Below are 19,334 nucleotides of genomic sequence, written 5' to 3'. Positions count from 1 at the left end.
AAGATTGTGTTGGATGGGGGCAGAGGCAGTTACACGATTGAATTGGATACTTCTGATCCGATGTGTACATACTGTACATGATTGTGCGTACCTGTGGAGTCCCGCATTGCGGGATACCCCTTGCGGAAGGGGAGGAAGAGGTTGGATAGAAGTGATAAGTACGAGTATAAGTACTAGAGGAGTATAAGTTATAACTACGAGTGGCAGTCAGTTATGACATGAAGTATACTTGCTGTATACTTGCATCCCCTAACTACAAGCACTCTGTACTCACCCCTACTCCTTGCGTGCTAGAGTAGTACTCCCCTACCAGACCGACTCTTCTTACTCAATTCTTTCATCCAATCCTTTCCATCTTTTCCATCTCCTCCCTCCACCCCGGCTTTGAATTTCCGTTCTCCACCGGAGCTTTTGTTCTTTTGTTCTTCCCCCCCCACCCACCCATGCTTCCTTTTCTTTGATTAAGTTGATCCATCACTTCTCCCCTCACAAAAAAAAGGGACTGCCCCCACTCACTCCCATCTCTACGGAGTATATATAAACTTGTATCCTCGGACTATGTCCAACGACCTCTGGATTTCCTTGATCTCCACCATTGACCCAACCCCCGACGCCATGCCTGCTGTCCTCCAATCTACCATCCACCTCCTCGAGTCAGAGCTCGTCAAGGCTCGAGCAGCTCTCGAGGAGATCCAACCTCATGCGCCACTCTTTCGCATCGGCGATGAGGTCTCCGTCGGCGCAATGGAGGCCTATCGCCAAAACCTCATCGGTCGAGCCCCCGACTTCTACGGCGCACGGCGTTTAACCCCAAAGGAATTGGGTTTCGAGCCTATGGTGCGCGAGCTGACTCCCTTGGAAATTATCCCAACACCAGCGCCCATTGCGCAACCCGCGCAACCCGCACCCGCACCGCCGCGACAAGCACCACTCGAGGAGATGCTAACTAACAGCCTAATCCTCGACCACATGGCCCCATACCTCTCCGTCCCATCAATGATGGCATTGGCTTCATCCTCACGCCTGCTTCACAACATGATCACACACACTCCATACCTCTTCCGACACCTCGATCTAACCCGCTGCAGAGGCGCGCAACTTCGAGAACCTACAAACCATGAAAATGATACCCAAACCGAAGATGAATTCTATTCCAAACCATTGCGACACATCTTCATCAGTCTGGAAAGAAGATCTATACTCCAAGACGTGCGCACACTCGTCTTAGACGGTCTCTCCGTCCCAGCCGATCTAGTCGCCGAAGTCATCTTAACAGACCGATTTAACGTCAACATACTATCGATCCGCGAATGTCGTAATCTCAACGAACGCAAATTAATGCAGGCCATCCAATATTCCGTTCGCCCCACACGTCCAGAGGGAACACCCCGAGTGAAAGGAATCTACCATTTCTCACCGCGACACACTGCCCCGCGACCCGTTGTGCGCCGCCGGAGATACAGAGACTGGTGGAGTGACCGCGTAGGAAACGCAAATACCCGGAGTTCTAGTGAATCTTCCTCGAACAATTCCTCCGATGCAGAAGACGAAGAATCCACCCCAGTTCTCAAACACCAGCAGAATGAATGGTACTCGCCAACCGGCAAGCTCTACAAGCATAGCATAGAGGAAGGTTGGGCGCAGACGATCCAGAAATGCGAGGGAATAATTGCATTCGACGCAATCCTCTGTCGAGGAACACGACATGATGTCAACAATTACACAACGGTGGAAGGGGACGAAAACCCACCCCCACCCCTTACCCCAGAGGTAGCCCCCATGCTCGGCCCCGCAGTGGCAACAGTCGCCCTAGGCCCACGCGGCTGCGACGGCTGCCACAGTTCCCCCGAAGGCCCAGCAATCTGGGGCCAAAGTGACACTGGCACTGGCACTGGCAGTGGTGGAGACATTCAATTCCCGCTCCTAGGACCGGTACCCATGCACCAGTCCAGTGTGTCCTTCGCCAAGCGTCCTGAATTACGCATCCCTGGTAAACACCCTGTGCTGATTGCTCGATGCACGGATTGTCTTACAGACCGGTGGTGTCACCGGTGCAATAAATGGTTTTGCGAGAATTGTCTGGAGAATCCGCAGCATGTTAGGGCTAATTTGTCGCCGCATCAGACTGCGGTTCGTCCGGTTGGGGAGATGAGTGTGGTACGTATAATGCAATGCAATGCGGAAGATTTCTCAAGACAGTGTGGCTGATATCATTTCGTTTCACAGAGATTACAAAGAGGTGTCAGCAAAGATTGCTGGGAATGTGGACCAACCGTGAGTGCCTTCTTTTGTGCAAATTCGAATTGTATCTAACGTATCTGTATCATAGTGCGCATCCTGCAAGCGAGACTGCCAACACACATGCCAAAGTTGCCGGGGTGATTATTGCATCGAGCATAACGAGGGATGCTCAGCCACGATGGTAGGCCTCCCCATGTATTCACCCCCTGGAAAATGATCTCATACTGACGAGGGATGAAAAAATAGTGTGATTGGTGTAACACCAGTGCTCGGCATCGCATGCGTAGCTTTCATTGATTGGATTGGGGTATGGTGTGGTGTTAGGTAGCTGGTTGGGTTTGATTTGGATTTATTTTTAAGCGGAGCGGGTTTATTTGACAAAATCTCAACTTTATTTATATTTCTTCATCCTCAATATTCTAACTTGAAGTCATTCCTCATATTCTTGACCCCCAACCAAGCTTCCCTTACTCTATCTAAAGTTATTACAATAAAGCACAACTTAGCCAACTAATCAGACAAAAGCAGTTCAAGTTCTAAACCGCAAAGTCCAGCCAGCCAGAGCTTGGGGAGCCGAAACCTCCTCCTGTCTAGAGCTTGACGTATCACTATACCAGCCCGCTATATCTACTAGTAGAAAAAAAGAAGGAAAAGTCACTGGGACATTTGAATACAAGAAAAGACAGTAGGAAATATTAGTGTATAGTAAACACCTCAATGACAGCAAAAGAAGACTTTATAATACTAATACCTATACTCCTGTAAGGTTGCTCAGATCTCCGGGCTTTGAGTGTTGGAAACTATTACAGTGTGGACGCTTAGATACCCACAGAGTCCAAGGTATGATGTAGCGATATTAGGAAAAGGTAGTTATAGCAGTTTGATGAAAGCAATAGCTTAAGGAGAAAGAAAAAGAAGAAGCTAGGACGAAAGCTAGATACAAGCGTAGGCAGTGGATGCATAGGTGGATGCCATCCGCGTCAGGCATGAAAAATGGTAACAACCTAGTAGTTCGTATCTTCTTTCTCACCATCTTAAATGATAAAGACCTATATTACTAGATTAGCATGTACTATAAGCCATTATCGTTATTCTATACCTATTTGATTTTCTCCTCTACACTAGCTCATTGACACTGAAGTCTAATTAAGTATAGTTGCACTGTCCCCCAACTCAGCGCAGCGGGCACGACACGGCTACTCCCTATCGCACTCTACAAGACGCAAGTGACAGGCCAAGCAAGCGAGAGAAGATCACATAGCCCTAGAGGCTAGAATTTTGTTGTGTATTCATTGCGAGAAACCAGGAGAGAATTGATGTTCATAGCACGCCATGACGAACGGGTACTCGGGTATCCGTGTATTTGGCACCCGCTCGGGAATCGGACGGTAACTCGGCGAACCAAACACAATACTGACGGTAGTACTGTGATTCCCGAATATTGCGCAATATCTTAAAGGCTTACCCGGAGAATTTATATAGATTATAGAATCTTTAATTCTATCTCATAGTTCACATTGAACATCACTCAATTGAAACACCACTCGTCTTCTTTGCGGTTTTACACCTTTTGAATCTTTCCAACTTCAACAATGACTCGGACTACTAGTAGAATCATCATCGTCGGTACCGGATTCAGCGGCGTCTGGAGTGCCTTTTCAGCTAAGCGCCTTATCAATCTTTCGCAGAAAAAGAAAGATATCGAGGTACTCGTCATCTCACCCGAGCCAACCCTGGTCATACGTCCGCGACTCTACGAAGCGAATGCGGCCAGCTTCACCCACCCCCTCGGAGCTCTGTTTGAGGATGCAGGCATCAAATTCTTCCAAGGCATTGTGAAAACAATCGATTCCGATACACACACAGTTTCTGTTCAATCTGCATCCGGTCTCGAGTCAAGTCTTGACTATGACCGCCTTATCTGGCAGCTGGCAGCTCTATCGTGCGGCCTCAGAAGATTACCGGAATTGAGAAACACGCGTTCGATATCGACTCAATGAATTCAGCCATCAAGCTTGAGACTCATATTGAGCATTTGGCTTCCCTTCCTTCAAGCCCTGCCCGCGATACTATCGTCGTATGCGGTGGCGGGTTTACAGGCCTTGAGATCGTGACAGAACTTCCCAAACGCCTGACGCGTATTCCAAATCACCGAATCGTTTTGATCGATAATTCTAAGGAAGTTGGTCACGCACTTGGACCTGGGCCTCGTCCTGTTATAGCGCAAGCCTTAAACGATCTCGGGATTGAATTGAAGCTCGGATCATCCGTCTCCGCAATCGATGCTGACGGTGTGACTCTTGCATCTGGCGAGCGAATTGAAAGCAAGACCGCCATTTGGACCGCTGGTGTGAGGGCAACACCTCTAACGCAGCAAATTTCCGGAACCAAGGATGGACTTGGTCGTCTTCACGTCGACCAGCACCTTCGCGTTCCATCATCTCGGGATGTATTTGCCACCGGTGATGCAGCTTATGCTCGTTCGGATACAGAAGGCCACTATACTATGATGTCTTGTCAGCATGCAATTCCGCTTGGTCGTGTGTCGGGGTATAACGCCGCAGCTGATCTTCTTGACGAACCCTTGATAGCTTATACTCAGCCTGCATACGTTTGCTGTCTGGATCTCGGTGCTTATGGTGCAGTTGTCTCTGAAGGGTGGGAGAGAGATGTAAAGATTACGGGGGATATGGCAAAGCGGGTGAAGGGATATATCAATCGGGATGTGATTTATCCTCCAAAGTATTCGCAGAAGGCGCTGGATGAAGCCATGCCGGTTGAGTTGAATGGAACTCAGTTGATTGAGCACATCCTTAGTGCGGTGGCATAAGTTTCCATAATACTGTGTGGGCTGCCTGTTTGGATGGGAGGAGCTTTGGTATTGCCTAATTGTCGCAGGGGCAGTATTTCGGACGTTCATTATTAGAAAGAAATAGATCGTTGCTTAACATTCTAGATAATAGATATTCATCAAAGAGGATTTATGATCTTAACTAATGTAGAGGGACTGTGATCATAATTCACACCCACATCAGGCGGTGTGAATTATGATCACAATCAATGCCAACCATCTGGAAATAACATCATACGGCGACAAGCGAAAGTCCACTCCTCGAACGCAGCCTCCATCTGTTGTGCTTATTTCCCTACCCCGGGAAGAGACGAATAAAATCCGACAGAGTACATGCGCCATAAACTCCACACCATGACCCCGATACGCCGAAAGGGTTTAAATTGTCTGAGATCCCGCCAAGCCTGCTGGAATCCTGGTCGAGATTTGGATAGTAGGGTGTGCGCGCGGATCATAGGCGCGCAATTGGACATCTGTAGCCGAGAGCGCGAAATTTGACTCCAAACTTTCTCGACCGGGCATTCATCGTTTGGGAGTGGGGGAGGACTCCAGATTGGATAGTCGTAACCATGGCCAGCCCGCCTAGAATTAAGACGTGGACATAGCTCCATATCCAGCTCCAGCGATGCGAAGAACGGAATTGGAATTGGCGTTTCAGCTGGAAATTCCCAAGCGGGAATTGAGGATTCTTCTGCGTCCTCTTCTAGATTTATATTTATCTCCTCCTCGGCTCTTGCCCTGGCCCTTTGGCTAGTATTTTCATGCGAATGCCGGTATAACGGCAGCAACCCCAAATCCGACACAACAGCAGCCACAGTCCATATCTGCTCTCCCAAGTAATTAGAAATATCATTCCAAGCCACGTAAGAATTGTCCAAATCCTGCAAGGATTCCATTGACCAATTCCAGCGTTCCTTTGCGGTATTTCGAAGGGTGCTGTAGTGCTGAAATTCCATAGACCCATTATACGCGATATTCTTCGATCCAAACGATTGGCTCAGCGGCCCGTTGGGCTGCTGTGGAGCCAGGGCCATGAGACTTGTCCACTGCATAGATGGAATTTTGCTGCATGTGGCAGAGGCATATACATGCAAGTCGCTGTGTATTCGCTGCGAGGTAGATGAGGTGGATTATTTCCTCTGTCGTTATTTTATCGGGTAGGACCGATGGAGTACCCTCGGCCATGTTATCCGTTTGTGAGTTCGAATTAGGGCATAGCCTTAGGTAACTATCAATGCTGTTGCAGTAGGTTGAGGGGATGTTGATCGTAGTAATATTATAGAGTAGTCTTTGAATTTCTGGCATCGAGGTTATAGTATTACACCTTATAAGGTCTAATGTGACTCGGCGAGGTTGCGACCGGAAGACTTTTTGGACCCATGGTGAAGTGGAAAGAAGACTTTCCTTGCCTACAAAATCAGGTATGTAGGAAAGAACTCGCTGGATGAGTTCCAAAGGCAGAGTTGTGAATGGGTCCATGGGAGAGAGGACGATTGGCAAGTCTTTTGGGAATGTGTAGATTTGAGGAAGGAAGAACAACAAGAGGTAGAGAGAGTCGTGCCATGCTTGGCATCTATCTACTAGTAATGTATTTGTGGAGACCTACACTAATCCTTCTCAGATCATCTTGGAGCAGCTGTGGGCCCAATATGGTCGTTTTCAAATTGAAAACTTCTGTGGCTGCCATATCATATATGTTGGTTTTAGGAAGGTATTGGGAACTACTAGTTCTGATATTCATTCTCAAAGGTTGACTGGCTGCGAGTGAAAATTCACCTCCCGGCATGGTCCAAGGTAGAGGATACCATGGATGATGAGATAATGAATGAGACAATGGCACCATGGGAGCGTCTAGCGGGCAGGGAATGGAACATATTGGCATTTTTTGTAACTTTTGGCAGCTCTCACACACATGGTGGCATAATAAATTAATCCTTCTCGAATGTACATGAGATGCTCAGTAAGTTGGGCAACAAATACTAGTAAAGAATGGATTAGTGGGGATGGCTATTGAATCCACGGCTCCGCAGCCACAAATTGTGCTTATGACCATGGATAACCTAACCTAACCGCTTAATAACCACTTTTTGTATAATCTTTGCTTGACTCGCTAATTCTAGGTTATTCTATGTATATCGCATATCATGCAGAAGAAAACCACAGTAAACCTTTGCACCATGACTCCGAATATCGTTATTTCGGTTGAATAATTTGCCCAGAGGAGTCGGCCAATATGCCCTGCTTTTGTAACACCAATCTCCCATTCTCCTCAGAGCGCTGCAATTGAACAGTTTCCCCTTCCGACTTTCTCTCCATAGAGCTGGCAGTCAGGAGCTCGTCATAATCCTCATCATCACTACCCCTTTCCACTCCATGATAATAGGGTGCCAGAGCAGAGGATTTCCAAAGCGGCGCATGGCTTTTCTTACTGATGACCATAGTAACCATCAAGAATAAAGCCCCAGTAACAAGAAGAATGACAGGGAGAATAATCCAAGGCCATCTCACGGCCACAAAGGCCGCCGGAATATACCCTGTGCCAATAACACTGTGATTCGTAGTTTCCAGACCCAACTTCGTTAAAGAGTCCGCCATCCTGGTAACGACCTCTTCGAAGCCAACGCGAACATATTGCTGCAGAATTGGATTCGAGTTCGGAATCTCCTCGTCATTAGTGGGCGCTAAGGACCATGTATGAAGTACGTGATCAAAATCCCATTCCAAGTTTAGTGCATCGGGAATAAACCCCAAAGAATCGGTTCCAAAAGACGACATCGAGTCGTCGCAAAAGGCAAATTTACTTTTGTCCTCTCCAGCGTCTCCGGGCTTCCAGCACCTTGACCAGCTATCGGAATCCGGGGAGGGATTATCGTAGATAGTGCCGAATTCGAAGTTCTTAGATCGAACGGAGGGAATACCGTTATTCACAGAGACGTGGTAGTCTCTGAGACAAGTTGAAACGGCGCATGCGGTCGCGTTTTTGAACTGAATTGCATCAGCAATAGATTTATTTGTTGAGACCCGGTTTCCGTCTAGCTCGAGTTGGGTGTAGGCGATTGTCCAAAGAGGATTCATCACGCCGTTGAGCGTATAGTTTGGCAAATGTGATGACAGGTATAAGCTGTAATCGAAAGGCTGCCATATAATTTTTGATGGGAAATTTAAAGAGGGACTCGAAGAGGAGTATTCGTCCGAGTCCGTGGTACCGAGTACGTTAAACATGGGGGGGTATGCCGCCAGGTAGGTAAATATAGCATGATATGTTGAAGGCCTTCTTTACGTCGTTCACTGAAGGCAAGGGTGATTCGCAGTCGAATTTAATGGTGGAGGTCACGTCTTCACATCGGCTGCATACGCTCACGGACGAAAATATATCCCATGTGCAATTGCCTGATGAACATTGGGGTATAACGGTAAAGTCGCCATTTGTCCAGAGGGCTTGTGCAAGAGCACTGTCCCAGGAGGATGAGGAGGCGGATGTGGAGTCTTGTTCCAGGGGAAGGTGTGCAAGTCGCTGTGGCGTACTGGCGGTGCTGTCTTGGCTGATTATGGGTCGGACTGGGTATGTCAGAAGCTGTTGCATGAACGGATCGAATGCCAGTAGAAGAACTATGATTGCGGCGCCGAAGGAGACAATGGACTGTGCGCGATGATGGATGATCATCATAAATGATCCGAGAGGCCCTCTGCTCGCAGCATCAAACTTCTGAATGGTGACCAGTTGATTTTGACTTTGTGTAGGATTTTGAAACCATGGCCATTTCAGTTGACTGATTGATTCACTTATAACTAGGACCAACGCCGACTTGCACCCTGTCGCTAGAACCGAGATGATCGTGTTGAGAGTAAGGCCATTAGCCATGTCGGGTTGCCGTTTGCCATCGTATATGAGCAGAACGATAACTATAGCGATAAAACAGGCAATGCTGAATGCCAGTGCTATACACTCGAATAACCATGAATCGAGCCATATAGATCTGCGAGATTTTCTGACGGCGAGAGGTTCTTTTTCTTTTTTGCTGCTCGCTTCGGATTGTGGTATTGGGGGGTGGGTGTCGTGATCATTGTCTCGGGAATCGGTCAGAGGGGTCATTTCCATCATATTTGGCAGGCGCTAGAAAAGCTAATTATAATTAGAAGATGTGAATATTATGGTACTCTTCAAGTTCCCATCGAAGGGAGACTTCCCGGGCCTATTCGAGGAAATGCAGAATAGCCGTGGAGGGAAATCAGTAATTAAAGAGGAAAGGCAACTGCTGAGCCTCTAGCCGGACCATGAACTCAAGCGAAATGAAATGGGTCCATCGAAAACCTTCCTGTCCAAATGGGGTAAGTGTCGTAAAGACGATACAAAGATATGCCACTATATAAACCAAATATTGTCTGCCAGGTGGGGCTTTCCTTTCTCGGCTGCCGCCGCTTTTATGAGGGCGCTCAGGCTCAGGCTCAGTGTGTAGATGTCAGCACGGGCTCAGACTCAGTGATCATCATTCGACACCTAGTTACCCCTTAACGCTCTACATCCAATCAACATTCGTTCCCTAGTATAGCCCTAGCTATTCTAAAATTAGTATAGCCTAAAAGGCTATCTGTTCTGTGACAACTAGCACACTGATGTCTGTAAGCCGAATGTCTCCCTTTTTTTTTTTTTCAAAAAAGCGGTATTTGTGCCTATTCTATCAGAAATGGGACTGAACGAATTTCTTTCATTTGATTTATCTTTTTATTCTAATGTATAACGTGGCTAATGCCAGTCATTCCTCTATCATACCTAGCGTCGGGTTTAAACCTGTCAAGCATGAAGGCTGGCTCTGATTTCCCTTTATCATTCTATGATTTGTATGTTTTACACTATCTTGTCTATACCAGAATCTAATTACTTCTAAAAGGTCTACTGTTAGACCTGAAGTCGGACGAATATCTGAATATAGACCGACAGGCCTTTCCTGCTAGGCGTGATAATATAGCTAAAGAAAGACGTTGCCTCTAACGGCAGAAGAATAGTTATCTCCTTAGTGTTTTTAAGGGACAAGACGAAGTTTGAAACAAAGATGGGAAGCTTCTGGGGACTAAAGAATTATATAAAGAAGCTCTTGATCTTTGGCTTGAGTAGGTTGTGTAATAGGTCCCAGTTCATGAGGAAATGAGTGTATTCGTTAATAATACTAAGTGTAGGGAAGAGATGAAAAGAAGGTGCCGGGGCTCGTAGATAGGGTTCGAGCCGCGCTAACCCGAATAGGAAACAGAGTATAGTCCACATGTTACATCACCCCCGTTTAAAACGTGATTCAGTCTCGTTGAATCGATTGCTTTTGAACAGGCTTGTTATCGTCGATATAGTCCTCCAAATAGCGCCATTCGCGGCAGCGGTACCCTAATCTGGTAGTCGAATCGATGGTCCTGGCCTCGCGGGATATCTTGTATGGTAATCTATAAGCTTCAAAGGTGCGTTCTTTATGACGTGGCATTAATTTTCAAAGAACCGCCTTTGATAGCTATCTCATCCGGTACGCTGGTAGCTTCGTCGAACAGAGGGCTACCACACTCAGGGCATGAATGACGGAGAACAGTGTGGCCAGAGCTGCCTTTACTGCTGAAAGTTCGGACTCCGCCATTGATAGCAAGCTCGCATCTGGGTACAATCACGATAAGTGCTGCAAGGCGACAAGTCGGCTGTTTAGGTAGATGATTTTACTTTTCTTAAATTTTTGTTTAGAGCTGATATCAACTCACAATAAGTCGAACCGCTCTGACGCTGACAGCCATCACAATGGCAGTAGGCCACCAGGTCTGGCTCAGTTACATCAGCGACATAACTCACAGCTTTGCAAAGACAATGCCCTGTCAAAGGCATGGTAGACAGATGAAGGATTAGAATAGTTCTAACAAAGATTGACAGTGAATAACTTTGTTAGATGTACCGGGATGATAAAACGAAATGTGATCTCATGATCTCATGTGCCATAATTAGCTGGCCCCACTTGCTGCTTGGCTGCCATACTAGGCCTAGCGCTTCCGTTATGAATTTAAGATTTTCTTGCCAGAGCTTGCTGGTGTTGGTTAAGTTGGCACCAAATGCCTTCGGCTAGTAGGCGCAAATAACACAAATAAAATGTGATAAATCCAAAATTCCTGACCGCTATTCCCATGATATTATTCCGAAAAGGAGATGAGTCTATTGGTACAAATGCATACAAGACATGATAAGAGATGATTAGACCTTGTTCTCGCAAATCGACGGTGTAGCTGGCCAGTTCATGAGAATTTGTTTCGTTCAAGGATATGTCTGCTTTGTGAAGACAAAGGAGCAATGCTAATAAAGGTGGCCGATCTGGAATGTGTGAGGCCTCAGCCTGAACAGTCTTGTACATATCAACAACTTGCAGGTGTCCCTTTGTTTTACATAAACCATTAACTCCATTCAACATGATATCCCACGCTCTCTACCAAAAACCTCTTTCAAGTGCCACCATAAATGTAAAACGATATCCCTAATTTTTACATATGGATACTCTGCAACTTTAATACTGATTCGATGTCAGTTGGTAGAGATGCAGGCTTCCTCATAACAGAATATTCAACTCCAACCCACACTCAGACACGATATCCCTCCATTTGATAGAAGAGCCATGTGAGTTCCAGACCTTCCGAAGGATATTAATCAAAGATAAAGGCGTTTTAAAACGATGCTCAAAGTTCATTTTCTGCAAACTGCCTTCGATCGTAGACTGATCCTCCTGATTGTTCGCATGTAGCCCAATCATAAAAACCGGCCAAAGAACGCACTGCATCCACGCAAGTCTCTGGATGGCCGGGATTGCAGCTGCAACACATCGTCCGAGTCTATTATTACTTGACGAAAGGGCGCATATATCGGTGTAAATGTAACAGAGCAGGCCCTGTCTCCAAATTTCGCACACGTCAAGGGCTGCTTTTGTATACGGCTCCATTACGGATGAGGCTTTTGGCTGCCACATTCGGACTGAGATAATCAGGTCGGCTATTTCCGGCAGCATTTGCTGCATTGTTTGGACTGGGTCTGCTTGTATTTGGATTTGCCGGACCTTTTGGGCAAATTCTGTCGCGGTGCGCATAAACACAAGCATGGAGTAGTCTGGTAAATTCCCGAACCATTGCTCCTGCTCCGTAGAGAGCTCTATCTCCGACTCGTGGTCTAAAGTTACCGTCAGTATATTATGTAGGTTATTGTGGCATAGGAGATCCCATACTGTCATTTAAAAGCTGATGGTCGGTAAGGGGCATCATGGGCAAGACTGGGGCCCAGAGAGTTCGACCAATGACGGCCATCCAGGTATAGTGCAGTTGAAGGAATCTTTCTTTGGGTCCTTGGCTGCCGTGATTGCCATTAAAAAGAAGCCTTCGGGCATTCTCCAGCTTCACGCTCCATGTACCTATTCCAGACCCGATAACCTAGGATAGGGCAACAAGTTAGCACTTGCACTAGACTAGAAGTGAGGAATGAAGAGCCGATGCAGTACAAGTGCTCGTGTTCGGTATCATATGAGTCAAATAGTAAGGGTGGAGTTATACCTCAGCTGCGATAGACAGGAGCAGAGTGGCGGCCATCATACAATTCGCATCAGCACAATCAGATCTTTTGCGCAAAGAATCTTTCAGCGCCGAGCGATAGTGCTCCATAGCCCAAGGAGGAAATTGACCCAACGAGACCAAGTGATTAGCTGAGGCCACAAGAATTCCATGGCGCAAGGCAGATGAGTGACCGGCCAGTGGAACATAGACGGCCGTATAGGGATTTCGCTTGGAATCAAATGGGTAGAAAGACGGAGCAAGAATATCGATAACTGAAAGAACGAACACAGGTTTGATTAGTCGTCTCACTTTTGTTAAATTTCCAGAGAAACCCACAATGCTTGAGGAGATATTGTTCGAAGGCGTCGGAGTCGCTGGGTCGTGTTGTGTTCAAAGCTCGGTCCATGTCGGTGGTGATCAGGTCGTTGCAATTTTGAGTGCCATTATTAGCCTCACCTCTCAAAAGATTCCCTACCCTCGTCGGACTTCTGGGTTCATGTAGAATATTATCGTGAGTGATAGCGGGTATTGTACCCCCTGGGCTGGGAACCTGTAGGGGACTTTTTGGGTTGTCTAGCCAAAACAGCGAGTCCAACATCCCAACATCCAAATTCTTGTCCATTTGATCTTCGAGACCAGTTTGCGGGATCTGCCAGGGATTTTGAATATTGTCTCTTTCTGATGACGGCGAGGACACGGGGAAATTACATGACAAGCTGGCCCCTGGGGATACGCCTGTCTGTACTCCGTCATCCAAGGCTATGTCTAGGAAGTCCCATGTAGGATTTTCTGTTAACGTGGATTCATTCGGGAGACTCTGCTCTTTTTCAGGCACTATGACGGTCCGCCGAGGCGGCAGTGTAATATCTTGTGCGCTTTGTGGTGCATCTAAAGATGCCGGAGGTGGGTTTCCTTTGGACCTTTTCGCTTTTCGCGGACCCTGAGAAGCACCGACTGGGGCTCCTCGAACCATCTTGCATACCATCTGCCCTTGAAAACCATCGGAGATGCTGAAATCGGTCAAACGCAGGGCATATCCACCGCAAGTAACTCCTCTATTTCGGCAGTTTAAACACGTGGGCTTCGTTTCATCGCACTTTTGCCTTCTTTCGCGGCAAGTCGAGCAGCCTATTAGAGACGATTGAGTAACTTGACATAGATGTCCGATTTCGCGGTTCTGAGTATTTAGCGATGATTATTCAGTCTTACCTTTTCGAGATCGCGTGCCAGACATTTTGCTGGGAGGGGAGTTTATCGTTATAAAACGGTGTAAAATGGAATGAATTGAAATCGGACACATATAAAGAGGCAAAGCCAAAAGATAAGACAAACACTGAAATAGTACTCAGCTTGAAATTGCGAAATGCGGGGGTGGAGATAGAGGGTAATGAATCAACCCCGCTCGGATTGGCTTTTGGGTTTCCGAGGTTGAGGCGATAACGGAAGTCAGCAGGCTCCCTATTTTTAAAGCCGAAGATAGGATCGAAGATTTTGATTCTTGAAGTCCCGTCTGTTTTCATACTCATATGATGTATGTTTCTCACGAGCTTTGTAAGCTTCAAGCTTCATAATGTCCCCCATTAGGAGGGTGCCCTATTCCATCCTATGTGCCCTATCAGGCTGTCGACGTTCTGCCTTTTTTCTCAATGTGAAATGGGTCACTCATTGAGAGACTCTGCAGTTTACAGTTCAAGCTCTCGGCATGGTCGGGTCTTCTGGGTAATAAACACAGCATGTCCCGACTCAAACCAATTTGTGACACCGGTTCCCCTAACCAAATTTATCTGGCATTGAATCTGTTCTACAACACTTGGAAGTTGGAAGGAGCGAAGATGGTGATATCACATTATTTCCTTATCATGGAACTGAAGCACGGTGAGCGCTAGCAGGACAACCTTTGTGCGGGGTTTCAAGGCTGAATGGGATGTTAAGAAACCTAGACCCACCACAATCAGGGTGCACCTCACCTCGACAGTCAGAGGGTCCACTTTTCTACATATCTAGGCCAGGCCGACTGTCGGGGTTCCCACATCTGGCTGTTCAGGTGGGGTCTACGGATCAATTTGGCATTGTTATCCTAATTTACACCTTTTTGGCTAAGCTTAAGAAGAAACTGGTTTGCGATCCGGATAATCGGACATATTGAAGGAGTCATTCATCAATGATAAGAGCGAAATAGCTTTCAGCCATTGGACAAACAATATCGATTCACTAGGCGTTGATTCCGAAGGTTTGGATTGATTACTTCACAGATGTCATAAGGCTGACATGGGGACAACAAGCAGCCCACCCTAATTGTATCTAGGTAGTGTCAGTGGTCTGTTCTACCTATTTGATTATCGAAGAATTGGTCTAAAGCTCACATATGGTAGCTAGGCACTACACTTGACCCATTCCAAAATCTGATGATGTAACAGGATCCCAGCTATGAAGAAATATGTGCATTCAATACAAAATCTGAAGAGTAGAGAAAAGAAGAAGAAAGGATAGGGAGGGTGCCTGCCTTCTGGGTAGTATCTCGGCCATGCCAGTGCCAAAGTAGAATGTTTTCTGAACGCATTCAGAAAGTTGAGGCAAAGTAGAGTCTTCGGCAAATTAAATCATACTTCTTCCAACCTCTTTCAAAACCCAGATCTCAGGCTCCACATTGGTATAGTTGAAAATATCCGCTCTCGTCTTGTTGGTCTCCGGGGCAGCTAGAGCAGCCAATAATCCTTCCATACTTTCAAATTGAAGAGTAGCTTGGATGATGTACCGAGGTCTGATCCCATCACCCTCCAGACCCTCGTTCACTTCCCAGCTTTTCAGGCCGTAGGGACCCCAATATTTGTCAATCAATGCCATGTGGGTCTTCAGATAGCTGATTATGATGACTCGGTTAGATGGTTCAGAACGTGGATGTCTCTGATATTCATTCCTAACTTACTATTCCAGATCGAACTTGGTTGAAGCTCCCCAGGGCAATGTTGCCGGGTAGGCCACCACACATTGTACTGTTTTTCTCATGATTCTTGCTTGGTCTCCGCTAGAACAAATATCTTTTGACTTCAGCGTGTAGGTAATAAATTCTCGAGAACCGGCGTTGAACTGATTTATGGATTAAGGGAAGCGAGGATTTATGCAAACACTGAATTGGAGCCCGTTAAGCCAGACTAAATTTGGATGTGTCACTGCTCTCCAATAGAGCAACTCTAGCAGGACCTCCCGAGATGTTCAAGCAGGGAAAGCTTACCCCTGCTTCAGAGTGGCTGGTAAAATTCCCCATAACAGTCACAGCTGATACTAAAGCCGCTTAAGTCTCACAGCCCCAGGAAAGTTAGTCTACTTGGCTAAGGCTACTTTAGCGCTTTGGGGGATAGCGGCAAACTTTCTCCTTTCGACTCGATCTAATCCCGCAGCATCTACAAGCGGAGAGCATTTGAAGCACCATTTGTCGCCATTCACCATTGAGGCGTTTATTTGAGCACTTGATTTTGATTGGTATCTCATTCATTATGCTTCCATGCCCCAGCCTGTCCTATTGAGTCAATATAATTCGGAGTCAAGTCCATACGAAATAAAGCCGATCCATCGCTGACCTCTCGTATATGTGGCTCTTGACATTACAACGACTTCATTTTCAATATTTGAAACAAAAGAAAATGGATCTCCCTACCAGAACAAAATGCTGGGTATTGGCCGAAAAGCCGATCGGAAAACCCATCATATCTGGACCGAACTCCACCTTCCAACTGGAGACGCGCCAATTGCCAAACCTTGAGCCCGGTCAGATCCTCCTTAAAACCTGCTTTCTCTCAAATGATCCCGCACAGCGGATGTGGATCGATGCAGAGCTGCCAGCGGATCGATTATACCTGAAGCCTATCGAAGTTGGACAGGTCATGGCATCTCGGGGAATCGGAAGGGTTCTTTCTAGCCGGTCATCAAAGATCAAGGCAGGAAGCCAGGTTGTTCTTCCGAATATCGGTTGGATGGAGTATGCTGTAGTGCCTGACGAGACCGTGACCGTTCTAGAGCCCCTGCCACTGGGTCTAAGTGTCACGCACTATTTGGGTGCTCTAGGAAACACTGGGCTGACTGCCTACTACGGGCTCGTGGTTCAAGGCGAGGCGAAGCCACAAGATACGGTCATAGTGTCTGGAGCAGCAGGGGCCACGGGGAGCATGGTAATACAAATTGCGAAGAAGATAGTTGGGTGCGAAAGAGTCATCGGCATTGCTGGGACCGATGAGAAATGCCAATGGGTGGAGAGTCTTGGGGCCGATCTATGTAAGTTCTCCCCATGAACATGATAGACCTGCTAAATTTCTCACCGACTGCCCCCAGGTCTCAATTATAAGTCTGAATCATTTGTGGATGACCTGAAGAAAGGATCAGCCGGCGGGGTGGATGTGTGTTTCGACTGTGTTGGAGGTTCCATCTTAGACCATATTTTCCCACGGATGTCAAAGTTCGGCCGGATTGCGGCCTGTGGTGCCATATCTGGATACAATGAGAAAGGAAGCGCACAATTTGAGAATTGGTTTCACGTCGTCAGCATGAGACTGAAAATCCAAGGTTTCATTGTTCTCGACTACGCTGCTCATGCCCAAGACGCTATTGATGTTCTGAAGCAGGCCATTGCCGATCGCAAGGTTGTGCTTGGTGAAAAGAGTCAGACCATCGATCCAGTAACTTTTCTGGATATACCAAAGGTCTGGTTGCGGCTCTTTGAAGGAGGTAACACAGGTAAGCTTATCACTGCTTTATAGGGCGTTTTTGTCGGTGGGTCTACATATATCTATTCATCGTTTTAGACGGAGTAGCTATAACTGCTAGTAGTACTGCCTCGAGGGCCAAATAGAAACTACTTCATGTCACCATTTGAAATAAGAGAAACAATAGTCGAATAATAGAGCACAAAGTAGTTCGTCTTCGCACAACAAGAATGAAATAAATATGTGCAACTTGAACAAGCCAGACCATCATTTTCATGGCTGTTCCCAAGTCTGCTTCGATGCGTTGGTCCAGTAGGCTTCTGCAGCCGGGGCTATCAGAATTTTCATCACCCAGGAGGGCTCCTGAGCTAGAAAACAATTTTAACCGCAGGGCAAAAATTTCCTTTTCCGTACAAATAGGCCGATTATACAAGGTCCGATTATCGATGGCTAGCAAGTTGCCTCGGCAGAACTAATGGGCCTTGTCTTCCCGGCTACTGCCCTTAATTAAAGGGAGCTTCTTACAAAGCCTCGGATACCTCTGCAATTAAGCTCAACACAAGTTAGAGTCTCACCTCTCTGTCTGCGCTCCACACGCCAGCAAAGCCCGCACCATCATCATGTCCGCAAAAGAAAATGTCGCCCTGGCCGATTTCTCGTCCATTTTCACCCTCAACGGACAGGTTGCCATTGTGACTGGAGGTTCGCGTGGATTGGGACTACATGCCGCTTCTGGGTATGTTTCGTGCTCAATATAAATTCAATTTGTTTAACAAGTGTTAGTCTCTTGCAAGCAGGATGCTCCAAAGTGTACATCACGGCCCGGAAGGTTGCAGAGTGCAAGGCAGCTGCCAAGGCCTTGAACGCTCTCGAAAACAAAGGAGCTGGAGCACAAGCTATTGCTATCCCAGCTGACGTATCCAAAGCCTCGGGCGTCAAAATCCTAGTTGACGAGATCTCCAAAACAACAGATCATGTCGATATTCTTTTTGCAAACGCTGGCGCTGTCTGGGGGGCACCCTTTGATACCCACCCGGAGGAGGGCCTGGACAAAACTTACAACGTGAATGTCAAAGGTGTATTTTTGCTGATCCAAAGGTCTGTACATCAGTGCTAGTGGAACCTTTTCTGCAATAGCTATAGCTAACTTGGCATAGGATGGCGCGTTTGTTGGAGAACAATGCCACACGGCAGCACCCATCAAGAATACTGATTACAGGTTCCATTGCGGGGATTGGAATAGGTACTCTGGGATCGCAGGCTACATACGGGTATTCAATGACCAAGGCCGCAGTCATGCATCTAGCCCGTAACCTGGCCGTTGAACTCGGGCCGAGAAATATCCTAGTCAATTCTATTGCCCCGGGCCTGTTCCCATCGAAGATGACGCTTGATCGCATGGAGAATGTAGGGGGAGTTGCGAATGTCGCTTCTAATGTTCCTAATGGAAGGGTTGGCCGACCAGAAGATATTGCGGCGCTGGTGGTCTTTCTTTCGGGTCGTGGATCCTCTCACATCAATGGTACGACAATTGTCATCGATGGCGGGAACTTACATACAAGAAGCATGCTTTGATAGATGGAGGTTGCCAAATGGAAATGTCTGTTTGAAATGTAGATAAGGCCAATAGGTAGAATGTATAGGCCAAGGGTCTCCAGGGTAGTTCGAAAATGCGCTGCTACATCTCTGCCGCATCTGTCTTTCAGGGGGGGCTTGACAGCGGAAATCTGTCATCTATGTAACGAATCTCATCTATGTAACGAATCTCATCTATGTAACGAATCTCATCTATGTAACGAATCTCATCTATGTAACGAATCTCGTCTATGTAACGAATCTCATCTATATGAAGAATCATTCATTTAGGCTATTCCGAACTGGCCAATACTGATCTCCCAATAAAGTACTCGCAGTCTGCACCTACTTGTAGGTGGTTCCTCCTCGTCGTCCTTCCTCTCTACGCTCTATTAATTTCTTCAAATACTACAAAATAG

The 19,334-nt window shown here is 46.8% G+C and overlaps 10 protein-coding genes across 10 annotated transcripts; 4 read left to right on the top strand and 6 right to left on the bottom strand.

Annotated features, from left to right (window-relative positions):
- Positions 1–558: 558 nt before the first annotated feature.
- On the top strand, positions 559–2,426 carry N7509_003838 (uncharacterized protein; the record flags this gene model as incomplete). Its single annotated transcript, XM_056628475.1, has 3 exons — positions 559–2,130; positions 2,186–2,274; positions 2,330–2,426. 3 exons carry the CDS (start codon positions 559–561, stop codon positions 2,424–2,426), a joined length of 1,758 nt encoding a protein of 585 aa, XP_056491209.1.
- A 1,407-nt stretch (positions 2,427–3,833) lies between these two features.
- N7509_003837 (NAD(P)/FAD-dependent oxidoreductase) lies at positions 3,834–5,071 on the top strand (the record flags this gene model as incomplete). Its single annotated transcript, XM_056628474.1, has 2 exons — positions 3,834–4,128; positions 4,170–5,071. 2 exons carry the CDS (start codon positions 3,834–3,836, stop codon positions 5,069–5,071), a joined length of 1,197 nt encoding a protein of 398 aa, XP_056491208.1.
- Positions 5,072–6,055: 984 nt separating this feature from the next.
- N7509_003836 (uncharacterized protein) lies at positions 6,056–6,277 on the bottom strand (the record flags this gene model as incomplete). The annotated part of the gene is made up of 1 exon (XM_056628473.1): positions 6,056–6,277. The coding sequence occupies one exon, from the start codon at positions 6,275–6,277 to the stop codon at positions 6,056–6,058; it is 222 nt and encodes a 73-aa protein (XP_056491207.1).
- Positions 6,278–7,285: 1,008 nt separating this feature from the next.
- On the bottom strand, positions 7,286–8,167 carry N7509_003835 (uncharacterized protein; the record flags this gene model as incomplete). The annotated part of the gene is made up of 1 exon (XM_056628472.1): positions 7,286–8,167. The coding sequence occupies one exon, from the start codon at positions 8,165–8,167 to the stop codon at positions 7,286–7,288; it is 882 nt and encodes a 293-aa protein (XP_056491206.1).
- Positions 8,168–8,306: 139 nt separating this feature from the next.
- On the bottom strand, positions 8,307–9,194 carry N7509_003834 (DUF3176 domain-containing protein; the record flags this gene model as incomplete). Its single annotated transcript, XM_056628471.1, has 1 exon — positions 8,307–9,194. One exon carries the CDS (start codon positions 9,192–9,194, stop codon positions 8,307–8,309), a length of 888 nt encoding a protein of 295 aa, XP_056491205.1.
- Positions 9,195–10,546: 1,352 nt separating this feature from the next.
- On the bottom strand, positions 10,547–10,946 carry N7509_003833 (GFA family protein; the record flags this gene model as incomplete). The annotated part of the gene is made up of 2 exons (XM_056628470.1): positions 10,547–10,765; positions 10,788–10,946. 2 exons carry the CDS (start codon positions 10,944–10,946, stop codon positions 10,547–10,549), a joined length of 378 nt encoding a protein of 125 aa, XP_056491204.1.
- A 709-nt stretch (positions 10,947–11,655) lies between these two features.
- Positions 11,656–13,616, bottom strand: N7509_003832 (fungal specific transcription factor domain-containing protein; the record flags this gene model as incomplete). Its single annotated transcript, XM_056628469.1, has 4 exons — positions 11,656–12,266; positions 12,322–12,523; positions 12,644–12,915; positions 12,980–13,616. 4 exons carry the CDS (start codon positions 13,614–13,616, stop codon positions 11,656–11,658), a joined length of 1,722 nt encoding a protein of 573 aa, XP_056491203.1.
- A 1,622-nt stretch (positions 13,617–15,238) lies between these two features.
- Positions 15,239–15,649, bottom strand: N7509_003831 (uncharacterized protein; the record flags this gene model as incomplete). The annotated part of the gene is made up of 2 exons (XM_056628468.1): positions 15,239–15,503; positions 15,570–15,649. The coding sequence occupies 2 exons, from the start codon at positions 15,647–15,649 to the stop codon at positions 15,239–15,241; spliced, it is 345 nt and encodes a 114-aa protein (XP_056491202.1).
- A 635-nt stretch (positions 15,650–16,284) lies between these two features.
- Positions 16,285–17,394, top strand: N7509_003830 (MDR family NADP-dependent oxidoreductase; the record flags this gene model as incomplete). The annotated part of the gene is made up of 2 exons (XM_056628467.1): positions 16,285–16,912; positions 16,970–17,394. 2 exons carry the CDS (start codon positions 16,285–16,287, stop codon positions 17,392–17,394), a joined length of 1,053 nt encoding a protein of 350 aa, XP_056491201.1.
- A 566-nt stretch (positions 17,395–17,960) lies between these two features.
- Positions 17,961–18,915, top strand: N7509_003829 (uncharacterized protein; the record flags this gene model as incomplete). The annotated part of the gene is made up of 3 exons (XM_056628466.1): positions 17,961–18,076; positions 18,124–18,438; positions 18,498–18,915. 3 exons carry the CDS (start codon positions 17,961–17,963, stop codon positions 18,913–18,915), a joined length of 849 nt encoding a protein of 282 aa, XP_056491200.1.
- Positions 18,916–19,334: the final 419 nt, after the last annotated feature.

The sequence above is a fragment of the Penicillium cosmopolitanum genome (genome assembly GCF_028827165.1).
Source record: "Penicillium cosmopolitanum strain IBT 29677 chromosome Unknown utg000005l:1.0-4006212.0:1.0-4009387.0, whole genome shotgun sequence".
Classification (NCBI taxonomy): domain Eukaryota; kingdom Fungi; phylum Ascomycota; class Eurotiomycetes; order Eurotiales; family Aspergillaceae; genus Penicillium; species Penicillium cosmopolitanum.
This window is presented reverse-complemented; position numbering and strand designations above follow the sequence as displayed.